General features: G+C 57.7%; 1 protein-coding gene across 3 annotated transcripts in view; it reads right to left on the minus strand.

Annotated features, from left to right (window-relative positions):
• Nucleotides 1-5,568: 5,568 nt before the first annotated feature.
• SCARA3 (scavenger receptor class A member 3) overlaps nt 5,569-17,061 on the minus strand; it is a 35,180-nt gene continuing 23,687 nt past the window's right edge. For all 3 annotated transcript variants that reach the window (XM_036032052.1, XM_036032051.1, XM_028521255.2), the window contains one exon: nt 5,569-7,429. In XM_036032052.1, the coding sequence (XP_035887945.1) occupies nt 6,978-7,429 (452 nt within the window). In that variant the 3' untranslated portion in view covers nt 5,569-6,977. The remainder of the gene's footprint in view (nt 7,430-17,061) is intronic.

Genomic DNA, 17,061 nt, shown 5'->3' on the forward strand with positions numbered 1-17,061 from the left:
TTGAAAAGAAAACAAAGGACTGGGCAGGTGAGGGCGAGGAAAACACATGCCTTATGCCTCTGCCAGTCCAGCGTCCCCGGGGACCGCTCATTGGGCCGCCCAAGGTGTGTCCCCTGTCAGCCCAGCCAAGCTCCACCCTGCTGGAAAGGACACGCGGTCAGACCTTGTTTGTCAGCCCTTTGCTCTCCGCTCCCCTGGCTCTGTTTTGACAGGTGCGTCCAGGGCTGGCGTGGCAGAGGTCACCAGCTCAGCCCCTGCCAGGGAAGAGTGGCTGGAGGAAGGGGGTAGTGAGGCTGTTGCAGAAGAAGGATGGGGAGGCCTGGGGTTTTAAGGGGTGTCCACAAATGTACCTGAGGCCTGTGGCCTGCAGGAAGCCCTCTTGCTCCCTTAGAAGGAGTCCCAGGAGCTCGTTGAAGACTTTGTGGATCCGGCTGGAATTCAAACACCCAATAGTGAAGGCCCTGATTTTAATCCAGTGACTAAACCCTTTGAGCCATCACCCCTTGGTATGGGGCCAGGCTTTATGGCCTTGGCCCTGGCAAGTTCCAGGAAAGTCACCAAGCCGGGCAGGAGGAACAGCGCTTGGTTAGAGTTGCGGACCAGAGGAATCCAGCACATTCCATGGGACTCCCAGAAGGAGTCAAGACCAGGCCACCCTCTGTTTCCTGATAAAGAAACCAGAGGTCAGAGCAGGGCAATGCTGTGCCTGTGGCCGCACGATGAACAAAGGGCCAGCACAGAGGAAGCGTGGCCTGCCCTGGTTCCGTGTCCACAGAGGGACTGCACTGAGGAGCCCACCAGTCTCCTCACCCAGATGCGGTCAGACCTGTTTCACCAAGGTCATGCCCAGGGCAGCATACTGACTCAGAGTGTTTGCTACAAGCGGTTCTGGCTGCCCGCCCCACCAACCCCCGTGGTCCGTAGTGCCCGTGATGGCCCAGGCACTCTGAAGGGCCACATTAGTTCCAGGGGGCCTTTGATGAGGTGGGGCAGAGGGATTGGGGTAGGGGTCCTTCTGGAGGAACATGCAGCAGGAGCTGCTCAGTGGTCCTCCCCAGCAGCGAAGTGGCCTGAGAACTAGAACAGCAGCCACACCAGGGACGTGAGAAATTGCACTGACAAGGAACCAAGAGACCTGAGCTCTAGTCCAGGACGGGTGGCAAACCCCTCTGCTGCTCTCAGCCTTTGGCTTGTCACTTGCAAAGTAAAGCCTTTGAGCCTGGTGGTTCTCCAGCTTGGTCCTAGCTCGAACCACGAAGGGAATGTGGGAGTGGAGCATGCAGGGCCTCCAGTTCTGGCCGCTCATCTGCAGAGGAGACTGGTGGCCCTGCAGTTCAAACAGCTCTGGATCTGGGTGGCGAGGACCACTGTGACAGCGCCTGCGGCTTACAGAAAGGCAGCCCCTGCCGGGGATTGTGGGCAAGTCCAAATGTTGAAGCTATAATCCCCAGTGTGACTATCTGGGAACAGGGTCTCAGGAGGTAATAAAGGTTAAGTGAGGTCATAAGGTCATCCAACAGGACTGTGACCTTCTAAAAAGAGGAAGAAAAGCCCTCTCCCTCTTTCTTTTTTTAAATTAAAGAAAATGTTTTTATACATTTATCTTTTTCGAGAGAGAGAGAGAGAGAAACGCTGATCAGTGGCCTTCCATATGCACCCCCACTGGGATAGGGCCCCCACCGGGATAGGACCCCAACCTAAGTAAGCGCCCTGACCAGGAATCAAACCCATAACCTTTTGATGCATGGGCAGCAGAGCCACACCTGCCAGGGAAGCTCTCTCTCTTCCCCCCACGTTCCCCTCAACTGTCTCCTTCAGCCCAGCGAGCAGAGGGCAAGAAGGCAGCCGTCAGCAGGCCAGAAGGAGCTGGAGCCCTGGTCTTGGGTTCCAGCCTCCGAGAAAGTGAATTTTTGCCATTTGGGCCGCCCAGCCTGTGGTGTCTGGTTATGGAAGCCTGTGCTGACTAACACCCTGGGCAGCCGGACAAAAGAATCATCTTCCTCCAACCTCGCGGGGTAGGTTCAGTGAGAATTCCCACTTCACAAGAGAGGAACAGAAATGCTCAGAGGTTAACTCACACAAGGCAGAGTTTTAACAGAGATATGTCTAAAAATGTCATCATGTGACAGCAAGAAGTTAAATAATCTTTCCAAGCCTCAGTTTCCCTATTGGGAAAGTGGGAATAATAATAGTACATGCAGAGACAGACAGACAGACAGCCATGGATGTATGGAGATATGTAGCTATGTAGATATACCAGCTACATTGTGCATTGTGGTGAGGATTTAATGAGTTAATGTACGTATAGCCCCAAGAACGGTGTTCCGTGGCATAGTCGCTCTCCCGTTGGTGTCTGTAATCGCGGCTGGTGTTACTCTCCTGGTCCTGTACTGCCAGTTGCAGATTTCATGCGCAGCTTTGCTCATGTTCACTCTTGCTCTGTGCCTCTAATTTCACCATGTGGCCCCTCTGCCTCTGCCTCTGTGGCCACAGCCCATTGGACCAAGTGTAGAGCCCCGACCCGAGGGGTTAGCCATCTAGGATTGCTCTCCTAGCACTGGGAAGCAGAAATGGTAGGCTGAGTCCTCTGGTGGTGAGCAGCAGCCCTGTTATGCTGCACCTTGTGCAAACAGAAGATGCTGGTTAAGAGAAAGGAGACAAGAGTAGCAGAGAAGAGAGATCGAAGCCACTAAGAGAAGAGAGATGAGAGACTGGCCCGTTCTCTGAAGACAGAAGCCTGAGACACTGGCAGCGGTTGCATGTCTAGTAACCCTGAGGCTTAGTTGCGCTTCAGTTTCCAGACCCCTGGCTTCACCTGTTGTACCCTGATCGTGAGGCCCACCCCCCAGCCCCTTGCTTAAGAGGACTTTTGTGACCTCAGGGTGAGGGTGACCGCATTGGTGGGCTCGAGGTACCTGCCTCCATGCTGTGCCTTTGACTAAAGCTGGTCACCGAACCACACGGCCAAGGACGTGTTGGTGGCAAGTGTCCAAGACCCATGGTTTCTTCTAATGTCTTTGCTTTTATATTCTTGAGTCACTTCAGTTTTTCTTGTGGCCTTGTCTCTCATTTTGGCCCCCACTCCCCCAGAATTGATTCCAGATCTAATTTTTCTGCATTTTGATTCCAGGGCATGTCTTGCCCTTGTGCTTGGGCTTTTCCCGCTCCAGGTCTCCAGGCCCCCTGGTGGCCCCGCTAGACGTGGCCTCCACCTCACCTCACCTCGGGCGATGAGGAGTTAGTGTCCCGGGGACCCAGACTGTGAGATGACACACCAGTTCATCCCTGCTGCCTCCTCCGTGGCCCGTCACCTCAGTGCCACCACCAGGGTGACACCTTCCCTGCCTGCTCAGCCTCAGCAGCCAGGCTTGCCCTCAGGGACCCCATCCTAGCCAGCCCTCGGCCTGCCCCACCCACTGCTCAGGGTGGAGAGCTCCCTTTTACTGTGCGCTCCTCCCCACTGCTAGAGACAGGCCCTCGGGACAAGGCCTCCTTCACCCACCGTACCTAACTCAGTGCCCAGCACATCCAGGCGTTTCTGGGAAGGAGCAACCCCACACCACCATAGATCCTTGAGGAAATAGTGAGGGCCTTGGACAGTGGCCCAATTAGGCCCATTCCCATTCTTCTCTGCTCACTTCTCCCACCAAAAGCCCTCTGAAGGTCAATTTTTTAAAAATTTTATTTATTTATTTTTAGAGAGGGGGGAAGGGAGAGAGAACAAGAAGGAGAGAAACATCAGTGTGTGGTTGCGTCTCATGTGAGTCCAACTGGGGACCTGGCTGGCAAGCCAGGCATGTGCCCTGACTGGGAATCGAACCAGCGACCCTTTGGTTCCCAGGCTGGCACTCAATCCACTGAGCCACACCAGCCAGGGATGAAGGTTAATTTTACGTACCAACTTGACTGGGCCATAGGATGCCCAGATATCTGATTAAACATTATTTGTAGGTGTGTCTGAGGGTGTTTCTGGAAGAACTTAGCATTTGAATCCATGGACTGAGCAAAGATCAATCCCCTAACCCAAAGCAGATGGTTATACAACCTGTTGAGGGACTGAATGGAACAAAAAGGTGAGGAGGAAGAATTCTCTTTCTACCTGACTGCATGGGCTGGGACATGGGTCTCCTGCCCTTGGACCAGAACTTCGCCTTTGGCTCTCCTTGGTCTGTCTACAGCTTGCAGATGGCAGATCATGGAACTTCTCAACCTCTCTCATTCATTCTCTCTGCCTGTCTCTCTCTGTCTCTCTCTGTCTGTGTCTCTCTCTCTGTCCCTCTGTCTCTGACTCTGTCTCTCTCTCTCTCTCTCTCTCTATATATATAGTCTCCTTTTAGATCTGTTTCTCTGGGGAGCTCTGATTATTGTATACTCCTCACCCCCACCCCTCCCCACAAAAGTACAACAGGGTACAGATCTTGCTCTAGGCAATGCTTTACTAGAGAATGGAGTTACTGTGCTACCACAGACTGAATGTTTGTGTACCCCCCAAAATCTGTATGTTGAAACCTAACCCCCAATGTTAGGAGGTGACGCCTTTAGGATGTGATTAGGTCAGAGGGTACAGCTCTTATGAATGGACTCAGTGCCTCTATAAGGGACCCTGGAGAGATCCCTGGGTCTCTGGCCGTGTGAGGACACAGTGGCTGCCTGTGACCCAGCCAGCGGGCTCTCACCCGAGTCATGGTGCTTGGTCTTGGACTTCCCAGCCTCTAGAACTGTGAGAAATAAATTTGTTATTGGTAAGTCCCCAGGTGTATGCTATTCTGTTATAGCAGCTCCCACAGACTAAGACATGTGCCTTAGAAGCTGGCCCCCAAGGACAGAGCTCCCCCACAAAGTCCTGCTTCCCGGGGCAAGCCGTCTGATCCACAGGGGACTCCTTTGGGCCGTCCTTTGTTTCCTGTGGAACCTGGAGAGTGCCAGACCCTGTGGGGCAGGTCTGTTCCGGTCTTGGCCTCCTTTTCTGTTTTAGCTCCTTGCCTTAGAGACGAAAGGGGGAAGCAGGAGGTGTCATCACTCAGCGGTCCAGGCCTGTCTTATTTTCCAGTGTCATTTTATTTTCTAAGATTTTATTAACTTATTTTTAGGGAGAGGGGAAGGGAGGGAGTAAGAGGGAGAAACATCGACCTGTTGCCTCTCATATGCACCCCGACCGGACATGGAACCCCACAACCCAGGCACATGCCCTAACTGGGAGCCGAATCAGTGACCTTTCACTTTGCTGGATGACACCCAATCAGCTGAGCCAGGCCAGTCAGGACTCCAGCCTCCTTTTACCTGCTGCCTGATTCATAAAGCTCACCCTGTTTCCCACCGGGTTCCTGCTCATCGTGGGTGACTCCCTCAGACACCCCTGGGCCCTGGGCCCAACAGGACCGCTGTGAACTCCCCGCAGAGCTCAGTGTTCCTGGAGGAGGCGGCAGGGGTTCAGGCCCAGACTCCAGCACAGCACTGAACGCCCAGGGGACCTCTGGCCCATGGGCTCCCTTTCAAAGGACATGTGAGGCAGAGCCCCCAAAGACACCAGGCCCCCAGTCGAGCAAAAAAGACCAGAAGACACCCCTCTCTTGGAAACAACTCTTTACTGAGTCAGTAATGCTATGTGGCCAATATCATATGTAGACAGAATTAAATGACAGTGGGACAGGTGGGTGTGCAAACCAGTTGCACATCTCTTGCGAGTGGGGAGGTGGCGTCAAGGCAGTCGGGAGGGGGAGGGGGCTAGTCTCTGAGTCGGGCGGGGCGGGGGGGGGAGACAGCTCCACGCCCACGCCAGGGGCGGGTGGGCTCTGCTGGAACGCGAAGGCAGGGCCGCTTCACCGCGAGCTGGGCCTGTGGGGGACTTCCCGGCGCTCCTCTCTGCCAGGGCAAACAGCGAGTCAGAGGTGAGCGAGGGGTGACGCCCAAATGAAGCCTCTTGTGGACGTTCAGGCCGGTCCCTCCTCGTTCAGGTGTGCTTCTCATAGAGAGGTTGTGGGCCATTCTGGGGCCCGGGGGTGGGGGGTGGGGGGGGCATGGTGAGGTCACTGGGCAGCGGAGAGCTGGGTGCGGAAGGGAGAGCTGTCCTGTTATCAGGGGTCTGTCCGCCCTCCCCCAGCCACCACAGAAGGGCACACCCCAGGAACAGACAGCAACGGGGACAGATTTCTGGGCAGCCCAGTGACCACAGCCTTCGCCACCCCTCCCCCACTGTCCACGGGCTGGGCGCCACTCTGGCAGAATGCTCTCGAGCCTGGCGAGTGTCCCCGCACAGATGAAACTCCTGCTTAAAGATTTCTTCTGGAATTCCTTGCAAGGATGAAGCAAGGAATTTTCTGGAGATGTGGAAGAAACTGCTGAACTCCTGGGGACCCAGTGCGCAGGGCCCGAGAGTGCCGGCCGCAGTGGGCTCCTCTGTCCTCTGCAAGACAGGGCGGCCCCCAGGCAGGACTCTGCTCCCACAGTTAGGGGGAGGGCCTGCGGGCTGCCAGTGCTCCTTGGCCCCAGGGTTGGCACCATAATCCCCTGTAAAGATTTTCCCGGGTCTTTTCAACCAAGGGGAGCCCCAGGAGACTACAGGCCAGGATGGGTGTGGAGATGCTGGAATGCTGGAAGGGCTGACATTGGTCACCCACTCAGGGATAGATTCCAGACCCCCTCCCGAGGTAGCCGCCTCCCTGGCTGGCTCAGTCACAGGAGACGGAGGCCTTCTGCCCTCTCCTCCCGTCCAGCCAGGGACACCCAGCTGGCCCCCCTGGCCAGCAGGGAGGTGTGTGTGTGTGTGTGTGTGTGTGTGTGTGTGTGTGTGTGAGGGGGCTGTTTTCCATGGTGCAGTCACTACTAGGGAGCCCAAGGGTGCAGGGAGGCCTGGGGACCACCCGCTTCGGGATCAAAGGAGCACAGTTGCCTGTAGGTGAGGCTTTCTGGGGGCTCGCTCTGCCCTGAGCCCCCTTCCTGGCATTCTGCGTGGCAGTGTCTGGGACTGGGGACCCTCCTCAGTAGCGGATCTGGCTTCCTGGTGGGCCTGGGGGCCCAGGAAGGCCAGGGGGACCCTGGATCCCTGGCTCACCCTTAGGTCCCGTGGGCCCCCGCTGGCCTGGTGAACCTGTCTTCCCAGCAATCCCTGGTTTCCCCTGAGGCCCCTCTGGCCCCGGAGACCCTGGGGGCCCCTCTGGCCCTGGGGGTCCCACGTCCCCTTTGGGGCCTGGCTGTCCCCTCGGGCCTCCAGTTCCAAAACTGCCCTTTGAGCCTTTGAGGCCTGGGAAACCTCGCAGGCCAACCGGCCCCCTCTCCCCCACAGGTCCTATTTCCCCGGGCTGGCCTTGGGGGCCCTGGGGGCCCGGGGGGCCCAAGCTGCCAGGGTCTCCTTTTGGTCCTCGGCCACCAACAGGCCCTTTCACGCCCACATCTCCCTTGAGTCCTCTTGGTCCTGGAGGGCCAGGGGCACCTAGGGGTAGAGAGAAGAGGGGAGAGGTCAGTCTAGGAGGCTCGGGTCTCCGAGGTTTTCTCGCGAAGTAGGTGCAGTGCACGAGGCCTGTGACTCGACCTCTCTGAGTTGGCTCTACCGTCTGTGAGGAAGAGATGAGAATACTCATGAATTCTGAGATAATGCATGCAAGTGCCCAGCGTGAGGCCTGGTGCACAGCGGGCACCCTCTGTCCTCCTCCAGCGCTTGTCCATAGCTCCCCATGTGCACTCAAGTTGGGGACCAACAGCTGCCCTGCTCCAGAGGCTGGCCTGGCCTTCTACACCTCCTCATGGTCCTTGTTGCTGCACTCGCCCCTGCCACACCCCACACCCCAATCCCAACGCCAGGCTTCGAGTATGACCTGTTAGGGTCTGGAACCAGGAATGAAGCCAGGGGTTATGGAGGATGAGGCCAATACGTGAAGCATGAGAAGCAGATGCCTCCCAGCGTGAGTGGGCAGAATAACAGCCCAGAAAAAGCTTCCTCCAGGAAGCACACCCTGACTACTCCAGCCTCTTCTTAGAGCTCTTGGGGCTACTGCTTCCTGAATACTTTAGTTGGCATGTAGAGAGAAAAGTCGCAGGACAGAGAAGGCAAACCATTGGAGCCTATCTGGTGGGTCCTGCTGGACTGTGGAACCCCAGAAAGAGAGCGAGGGCCTGGGCTTACATCCTCCATCCTGGGCCAGGAGGCTGGCACATGGCAGGGAGAGCTCAGTATACGCTTGGAGGGGATGATTCACCAAACAGCTGTGAACCCTTGCTCCCACCCAGCTCTGGCCTGGGGCCTGAGGGAGATGCCAAGATGAAGACATGGCCCTTCCTTAAGGAGCCCAGTCTAGTGCCCGAGCCAGGGCTCAGAGGACCTTAGTATCCTTCTAGCTGCACAGGCCTGCAAGTTACCATCTCTCAGAGCTGTGCCGACCCGGAGCACATGAAGCGGAGGGTGGCCATCCCTCTGCCCAAGGCACGCCGGAGTGCCCGGGGCAGAGGAAAGAGGGCTGCCTGGCCTAGTGATAGGGACAGCAGTGTGGAGAATGGTGTTCGCCCTCTGAGGCCAGGGCTCAGCCTGGCTTTCTTCAGCAGCCTCGGCGTAGAAGCGCGGGGGGAGCCGTGGACCCCAGGGCTGGCCTGGAAGAGAGAGTCCAGTGCCCACAGTCAGCTCTCTTCGGGAACTCTGCTGTTACATCATCCCCTTGGCGAAGAGCGCGCTAGAGTTCTTGAGCTGGGCAGGAGCCAGTCCAACTCCTTCACTTCACAGAGGAGGCAACCAAAGCCCAGAGAGGCAAAGTGATATCCCCAGAGGTCCCCGAGGGGAAGCCAGCACCCAGGTGGCCTCTCAGAGAGAAGGGATCCTGTGTGCCAGGGGCTGGGAGCCCTCCCGCTGGCTGCGGTCCAGCTCCGTGTCAGGGCTCCTTCCCTGGCTGACGCTGCTGCCGCCAACCCACCCTCCCCCACGCTCCCCATGCCGGCTGGTCTCCTCCTGTCTCCTTCCCAGAGTGTGTTGGAGTGGCACAAAGTGTCCGTGAATACCGTCCTCTATTGCCATCCAAACTGGAAACCAGAACCTAGAGGGAGTCAGCCCCACCAGGGCCAAGGAAAACCTTCCAGCCGTTCCCTGCACTGCCTGCAATGCCCGCCTCCCACGCACAGCGGGGATGTGGCCCTGCGTGGGCTCAGCTCTCGTGGCCTGCCAGCAGCAGACTGGCTGGAGGCAGGGGTGAGCATTGCCCTGGCCAGGGAGCGGCTGAAGGCAGGACCTGCCCTCTGGTCCAGAGCAAGCCCCACCCGCACCCCAGCGAGGCAGCCAGGACAACACAGAACAACAGGGGCACAGGGAGATGCTTGAGCAGGGACCGCCCTCCCACCCAGCCTGGCAGGACAGTCTGGGAACTGGCAAAGCCACTGCCCTGTCTTCACCCCAACTCTGCTCTTGGCGCCTGGGCCAGCTGAGGCTGGGCAAGCAGAGCGGTCAGAGTGGACGCAGCCCTGGAGGCTGTGCGGCCAACGAGAGTCGGGAGGCCATGCGGGGACATTCTGAGCTCACGCCCTCACCTATAAAAGTGAGAGTCACACCAGCTCCTCGGCCCCATGGCTCCACGCCGTCCCTGCTCGTTGGCCCGCGCCTTTAGGCTCATGCTCTGCCCGCTCTAGGGCCTGGCTCCCGGGCTCGCCCCAGCCCCCCGGCTCTTCACTCCCTCTCCTTACAACCACTTCCATGGGCTCTGCCCTTGTCCTCAGGACGAATGGTCCACAACCCCCATCTCTAGCCTCCACTCGGGAAGAGCCTGAGAAGTTTCCGTTCCCCGAGGACGCCCTGCCCGGCGCCAGGTCCAACTGGAGCCCCTCCCCTCCCCGCACTCTCACCCGTTCCTTCCATTCCACTGTTTTCAGTCCACAGCCACTCCTCCCTGGCCCCTGAAAGGCGCAGAAGCCAGACACAGGACTTCTAAGGGTTTTATGTCCTCTCTCTCACTCCTGCCCACCAGGCTCCAGCTCCCCTTTCTAGAGAAGCTCTCGTATCTTCTCTGGATGGGGAAGGCCGGGCGCCCACATGCCCTGGGTAAAGGTTTGTGTGGAAGCCTGGGTCACAACTCCACCTCATTTTCCCGGGAGCTGCAGCCCCCAGCGTGAGTGGAAGGACGATGAGGAAGGGCTGACTTCCCTCTCCGTGCCCAAGTAATGGCTGCCGCTGCTGACCCATCTCTGAGAACCCAGACGGGGTACCAGAAAGCAGCCTGGAGCATACCAAGTGGGGCAGCTTCACCTGGGGCTACGGACAGGTGCCCTGGTTGCAGACTGGCTGTCCTTGCGGCCTGTGTCTCGGGCCAGAGGGTGGGGCCTGCACCAGGCGGTGCACCCACCCAGACGCCCTGCCCTATTCAGCCCCAGCCTCACTCTCCAACCTCTCCGTGACCTGCCTTCTCACGGAGAGGGGCAGGGCGATGAGATCAGTGAACTTTTGTGCACTGGCCTCTCCGATGCCCCCAGCACTATATACAGATCACGGCCCCACTTTACAGATGAGAAACCGTGGAACAAAGAGTGGCAACTTGCCCAAGATCACCAACCAGTAAGGGGCAGAAGCAGGATTCGAACACAGGCCTGAGAAGCTCTGAAACCCGTCTCCTTTCTCCCTACCCTGCTGCCTGTGCTCCTGGTCACACTGTGGCTATGGCTCCTGGCGCTTCCCCTAACCACCCCACCCTCCTGCCCTTGTGCTGCCCAGAGGAGGGGAAGGGGTAACCAGAAGGACTGTGTTACTCAGGTGAGCCCTGCCTCCGCCTGTCCCTCCTGGGCCAGCCATGAATCATGCGGTCAGAGAGTGGAGAGGGAGCAGGACCTGGGTCTGGCCAGAAGGAAGTCAACAACTGTAGCTCAGTGGTTAGCTCAGTTGGCGGAAGGCATGTGGACGCAGGCTGACCAACACACTCTCCAGGACAGGGTGCCCCTGACGTGGCCGGGAATGAGGTCTCGGTATCAGCAAAGCCGAAGGGTGAAGGACGGGAGGCCTGAGTGCTGTTCTGCTCTGAGCAGCGGGAAGCACTTCAGGCCCAGGAGGTGAGGGGCACAGCAGAGGCTGAGCGGTGCAGCTGGGGGCGGGAGCAGAGCACCCTGGCGTCCTGGGGAGGCCCGTCATTAGCAGGAAGCCAGAGGCTGTAATTAGGCCATCCTGGCCCATTAGGGCACAGCCACAGCTGACTGCATGTCTGGGACAGATAGGTGGTCTGGCCCGTCTGCACTGGGGGCAGAGAGGGGGTGGGGAGGTACTCGGCAGGAGGGGCCAGAGAAACCGCCAGCTTGCAAGGGCAGAGGGAGATGGGGGCAGAAGGGGTGCCTCCTGGGGGACCGGCCTGGTGCCAGGAAAGGCACGCTGCCCTGGAGCTCGGGGGCCTCGGGCTGCAGTCCCAGCTCTGATATCAGCACGCTGGGTGGCTGGGTAAGGCTCTGCCCCTCTGTTCTCTGAGAACAGTGGCCTGGGTCTGGAACGCTCAACCCCGGCTTTTGTCACCTGAGGAGCACTGAAAAAAAAAAAAAACCACCAGTGGGCTTCCACTTCTGCTTCTCATGGCCTAGTTTGTAACAGACTCAACCTCCCACCAAGTGCAACCAGAATCATTAGATAAAAATACCAGGACAGCTTTGTGAAGGCTTTGGAGAGAGTTCAAACACCAAAAATCCCAGGGGGAAGGGAGACTCACTGAACTAAGCCCCGAGTTTGTTGATTAGCAACGGGCTTGGGCCGAGAGGCTGGGAGGCCCGACGGAAGGCTGCAGCTGTCGGCTGAGAAGCTGAGTAGGGCTTTCAGCAGCTTCAGTGGGGCTGCCGCTCAGGCTGCCCACGCTCCGGGCTGAGATTCAGGACAAGAGGAGAAAAGGAAACAGTGAGTGCATTTGCTCGAAGAACCGAAGAACCACCAGCCAAGAAGCCGAGCAGAACATTCAGCCTCATTTATTCAGTCCTGTGGCCGGTGGGAGTTCAAGGCCGGCAACATGGTAGGGCCCTCCAGGACCATGCCCTAGAAGTAAGTCTGTATCAGAAATCGGCCAAAGGTCAGAGTCAGGCCCCCCGCAGGCACCAACCGAAGCTTACACGGTCCTCCTTCCCATCAACCACCTGTGCCGCTCAGCAACAAGCAAGCCCCCCCTGCGACACGTTCCCCACTGCCACCTCCCCAGTGGCTCCTCTGCCGTGAACAACAAAATGCTGCAACATTCTCTGTTCCCCCTTTTTAACATGTGACCCCCTAAACCCTCGGGGTGTGAGAGAAGGATGGAGGGCAGTGCCTGTGGAACAAGATTGCAAATTTAATCCCTCTGCACCTCACCCTTCTCACCCACCCTCGGCTTCCGCCCTCTGTTCGTACCACCCTGTGTGCATTCACTGAACAAACGTTTCCTGAGCGCCTTCCCAGGGCTGGGCACGCCACGCCGCTGGGTGCCTGAGGGGAGAGACAAGGAGCCCGCCGTCAAGCCAATCACAGTCAGACTCATCCCTTCCGTTAGGACACCTTGTATATTTTACAAAAACGTGTTCACATTGATACAACTACCCCACAGGATACAGGTAGGGCAGGTATTTAATTTGTGGAGGAGGAAACTGAGTGGAAAGTAACCAAGAGCTTTGTCCAAGGTCATTGGCCTAATAAGCAGTGATATTGATATAGGTGGTTTCCCGTCTCCAGTTCCCGATCCCCAAAAGCCCTGTCTAGCACAGACACAGAAATCGCCCTACAGGGTAGGAAGAGAGAAACGGCCTGAGAGGCACAAACACTGTGGAAATACCACAGGCTTCCTGCTGAGCCAGTGGAGGTTCAGAATGCATCACAGAGCTGGAAGAGGTCCGAGAACAGCTGGTCTTAGCCCTTCATTTATAGATGAAAACAGACAGACAGCAGAGGCTCAGGGAGAGTAAGTGATTCTCCTAAAGACCCAGAGCAAGTTACACGCCAGGCTCCTGTGCCCCGCAGTTTGAGAGCCCGGCCCTGCCATCGGCACCTGGCACCTTCCTCTCTGGCCGAGGCCACGGCTGTCCCCGCTGTCTTCATTCCAGTCTGGAGAGCAGCTCGGTTCTCGGCTCCAGCCACGGGAGACCCCCTGCCAGAGCCTGTCGGCACCTAGGTCTGCATTACGGAGTGAGTGACAAGTTCAGTGGGAAAGCAGGGACATTCTGTCCTTAGAATTTTCTTTCAGATATGAGTCATTTTACATGTGGCGACTTCACAACCAAGAGGAATGTTGACCAGTAAGAACTATAAGCAAACGGGCAGAGGCTGAACTAAGAGGCAGAGGCAGCTCAAACGGGTGTCCCACCCCACTCTGCAGCGAAGACGGGGTCCCTCCCTGGATGAGAACGCAGCTGTAACCGGGAACCCAGCAGACGTGACCTCCCACGACTAGGGTGAGGTTATACTTAGCGTGAGGTGCTCGAGCAGCTCCCCTGCTAACACTTCTGGTCTCCCGTCTCCCCCTTCTCCTCCACTCTCTGCCCCACACCCTCCACCTCCCTAAACAGGACCGAGCAGAAACGCTGTTTTGGTATTGGCAAGCTCGTGCTCTGAGGGTCTCCTCTTCTGCCTGGGCACTAGGTGTGTGCCTCTCAGAGCCATGGCAAGGGGTCAGGATTTTAAACTACTGTGTGACCTTGAGCCCATTCCTTACCCTTTCCCAGTCTCAGGTCACCTCTCTGTAAAGTAAAAGCACCAGCACCTTGTCCATGGTACAAAGCTGCGGCAAGGCCACAATGAAACAAAGTATGTGAACGGGCTTTGTCTGTCCTGGGAAAGTTCTCTACTGCCTTTGTTCTTAGCTTGACTGCAACAAAGATGCAAATTACTAGAAGATGAACCAAAAGAGCTATCTACTAGTGCCTGGATTGCAACACTGTGTTCTGGACCTCCCACCGATCCACATTCTAGGGGAATTCTGTGGGAAGAGTTCAGTTGCCAAGGAAATACTCAGTAACTGCTTTTGTTACAAAAATATATGACAATAGGCAAACAAAATCTGCTCTCCCATGAGCCCCTTCAAACCTCCGATCTAGGTTAAAGAAGAAATTATCCCTAGTGGCGGTAGAAATGCTCAATGATGCAAAAATGGAGGCAGGTTGGTACTAAGTGCATAAACAGAACCGGAGAACAAGAGAAGTTGGGTGTAAGTCTGGGCTCTGCAGAGAGAACAGAGCTGCCTGGGGGAGTGGGGGCCTCCCTCGTTCCTCCTGGAGCTTCCTGGTGTGTGTGACTGGGCCCAGATACACAGCACCCCGCCCCGCCCCCCCCCGCCCCCCACCACAAATATCAACTACATGCTCTGGAATGGCCAGATCTGGGTGGCTACTTATCCTAATCTCCAGAGCCGAGAGCTGCTCTGGTTTTAGGTTGAACATTCTTCCCACAGACATGCACTTCCTGGGGGAAGGGTCTGGGGGATCCGGTTACAGCCACACCAATTCCTCATGAGAGGGAATTCTGATTAGGAGTCTCTGGGACCTTTTCCAGGAGAAAAACTGTTGGCACTCTTGCTGTGAAGGACTAGAATGAAAAAGTAATGGTGTTTGTTCAGGGCTGAATTGGGTCCCCTCAAAATTCACATGCCGAAGCACAAACCCACAGCACCTCTGAAGACGACCTTTCTTGGAAACTGGGTCTTTGGAGGTAATTGTGTTTAAATGCAGTGGTTAGGGTGGCCCCTCATCCCATACGGCTGGTGTCTTCATGAAAAGGGGAAATTTGGATCCAGAGACAGACACATGCAAAGAAAGGGAAGGTGATATGCATCTGAAGGTGCCTCCTGGGGAGCCGGGAAAGGCTCTGACGGTTTGGTGACAAGTTCAGTGGGAAGGCAGGGACATTCTGTCCTTAGAATTTTCTTTCAGATATGAGTCATTTTACATGTGGCAACTTCACAACCAAGAGGAATGTTGACCAGTAAGAACTACACACAGGGGCCAACACAGGGGCCTACAGGAGACCCACGGAGAGTGAGTGAGAAATCTGTGCCTCGTGGGGTTGGTGTAGGGAGAGGAAGGGACTCAAACATTCGGGGGGATTGGAATGTCGGAGTGGGTTTGTCGTTTGAGACCAAGTCACCCACCCTGGGAAGACACGGCTGTGAGGGCATGAATTTGCGAGGGGGGGACCCGGTGTCCTGGGGGAGCCGGGATCGCTCTTCTCTGGGGGCCAGACCTCGCAGTGGGAGCAGCAGGCACTGAATTCGGAAACTGAGTGAAGTGGGGTGAGTGGATTCCGCGGGTGGGGACAGGTGATGGCACTCAGCCAGCAGAGGCAAGGTGGCTGTGGTCACTAAAGGGACCAAGACACCACCAAATATTCGCACAGCGACTCTTCCTCCAGCCTTCGCTGCAAGGGCCTCTGGCCAGTCCCCAGGGTCACTGAGTTGGGGAAGAGGAAATAAACAGGCCTTGGGGGGCTGCTGGACCCCGACCCTGAGCTGACACTGACCCCGGGACACCCACCGTCACTGTGCCCCCAGGCAGGGCAGGGGCCTTGGAGCTCCACAATGGTGGAGCGTGGGCCCAAGTCCATCTGACAGTGGCCCGTGAGTCCCCACCGTCACCCTGGGTGACTCCCCCCGTTCTGCACCTTGTGTAACTGGGACAGACATGCCGAGCAGCCGGCAGAATCCCCACACTGGTCCCCTGGCCGGCGGCAGGAGGGGTGTTATGCGGGAAAGGCCATGGGGGAGGCAGAACCGCCCCCACCCAGGAGACCCGTGAACGGAAGTGACAGCACCTTCCGGGCAGGGCCGCAGAGCTCAGTGCCACCATCGGGACCTGACGACGCAGGCACAGTGACCCACCCACCTCTCCTCTCTGGCCTGGGCAGGAGAGTGACGGGGCTCTGAGGACCACAGAGGGTTTCTGGAGCTTCACCGGGTGGTGAGCCCTACTGCAGCTGCCATGCCAGGGGCGGCTTCACGGCTTGAGCAAAGTTAACAGGTCCCCTGGCACTCAGTTACTTTTAACTGATGCCCCTTTGCTCCGTTCATCCCTGCCCGCAAGGCCCACCCACCGGGAGCAGTGGGCTCTCTGCCGGCACGGCCCCCTCACTGCCCAACCTCGCAGGACGACCGACCGTCGCTGCAGGCCTCTGTCCTGATGAGGCCACGGGGGTCTTGTTCTCCTCTCTTTCCCCAGACACCGCACCACTCCGTCACACTGACGGTGTCATGCTGAGTGCGCCGCGTGGGCACGCAAACAGCCCCTCAGTCTGGTTCTGCTCTATTTGTAAGACACGGACGTGTCAGAGGGTGGGGAACAAACCTGACAGCTTTCGGGGTCCTGCCACGTTGGTGGAATCCCCAGGGGCCCCTTGGAGGGGGTGTATTCCGGGACCCCTCCAAAGGCAAGGAATAATGGTTGCATTGGGCCTCTCCTGCCATCAAACAGCAGGCACCACACCCAGTGGGCCCCTTCGGGTTTGGGAGGCAATGTTTTCCACATGCGGGTGTCAAACTCCGGCCCATTTGCTGAGGGACCCAGGGAGCTGCTGGCCTTGGGTGGGGCCCAGGACAACAGCAGGCTCTGCAGCGGGTCTGGCCGCCCCGCGAGCCGGCCTGCCACTTGGGTCATCCCACCCAGCAGGTGCGTCTGTGCTTGAAGTGGCCGTGGCAGACAGCGGTGCTGTTCGCGGCCTTTGGCGGGTCCCTACAAGCAAACCGCAGCGCAGGCCCTTGAGATCTGGGGCAAAGCACCGTGACCCTCTGCAGATGACTGCCCTCCTTTTGAGAACTAGCTCTCGCCTGCTGCTGGGCCTGGGGAGAGACTGAGTGCTCAGCCGTGGGCCATGTCACCGTGGACCTGAGCTGCCCGACGTGACCTGGGTGTCACCTGACCCCAAAGCTGGGCGTGCAGAGCCGCACTCCATCCAGACAGACAGTGCACACAGGTGACGGGGGCGGAGCAGGCCCGGAAGGCACAGAAGCAAGTCGTGTGAAGAAGTGGCCCGACTGTCCATGGCCCCCACTCCTGTGCCACTGCCTTCATTCTGTGGTGTCATGGGGAGAGCCCTGGAATCAGTAGATGGGGCGGGGGGAGAAGACCCGGTCCAGGTTCTGCACAACGTGCAGGCGTCACCCCAAAGCGGACCACCGC

This window comes from Phyllostomus discolor, chromosome 8 (assembly GCF_004126475.2).
Source record: "Phyllostomus discolor isolate MPI-MPIP mPhyDis1 chromosome 8, mPhyDis1.pri.v3, whole genome shotgun sequence".
NCBI classification, from domain to species: Eukaryota; Metazoa; Chordata; class Mammalia; order Chiroptera; family Phyllostomidae; genus Phyllostomus; species Phyllostomus discolor.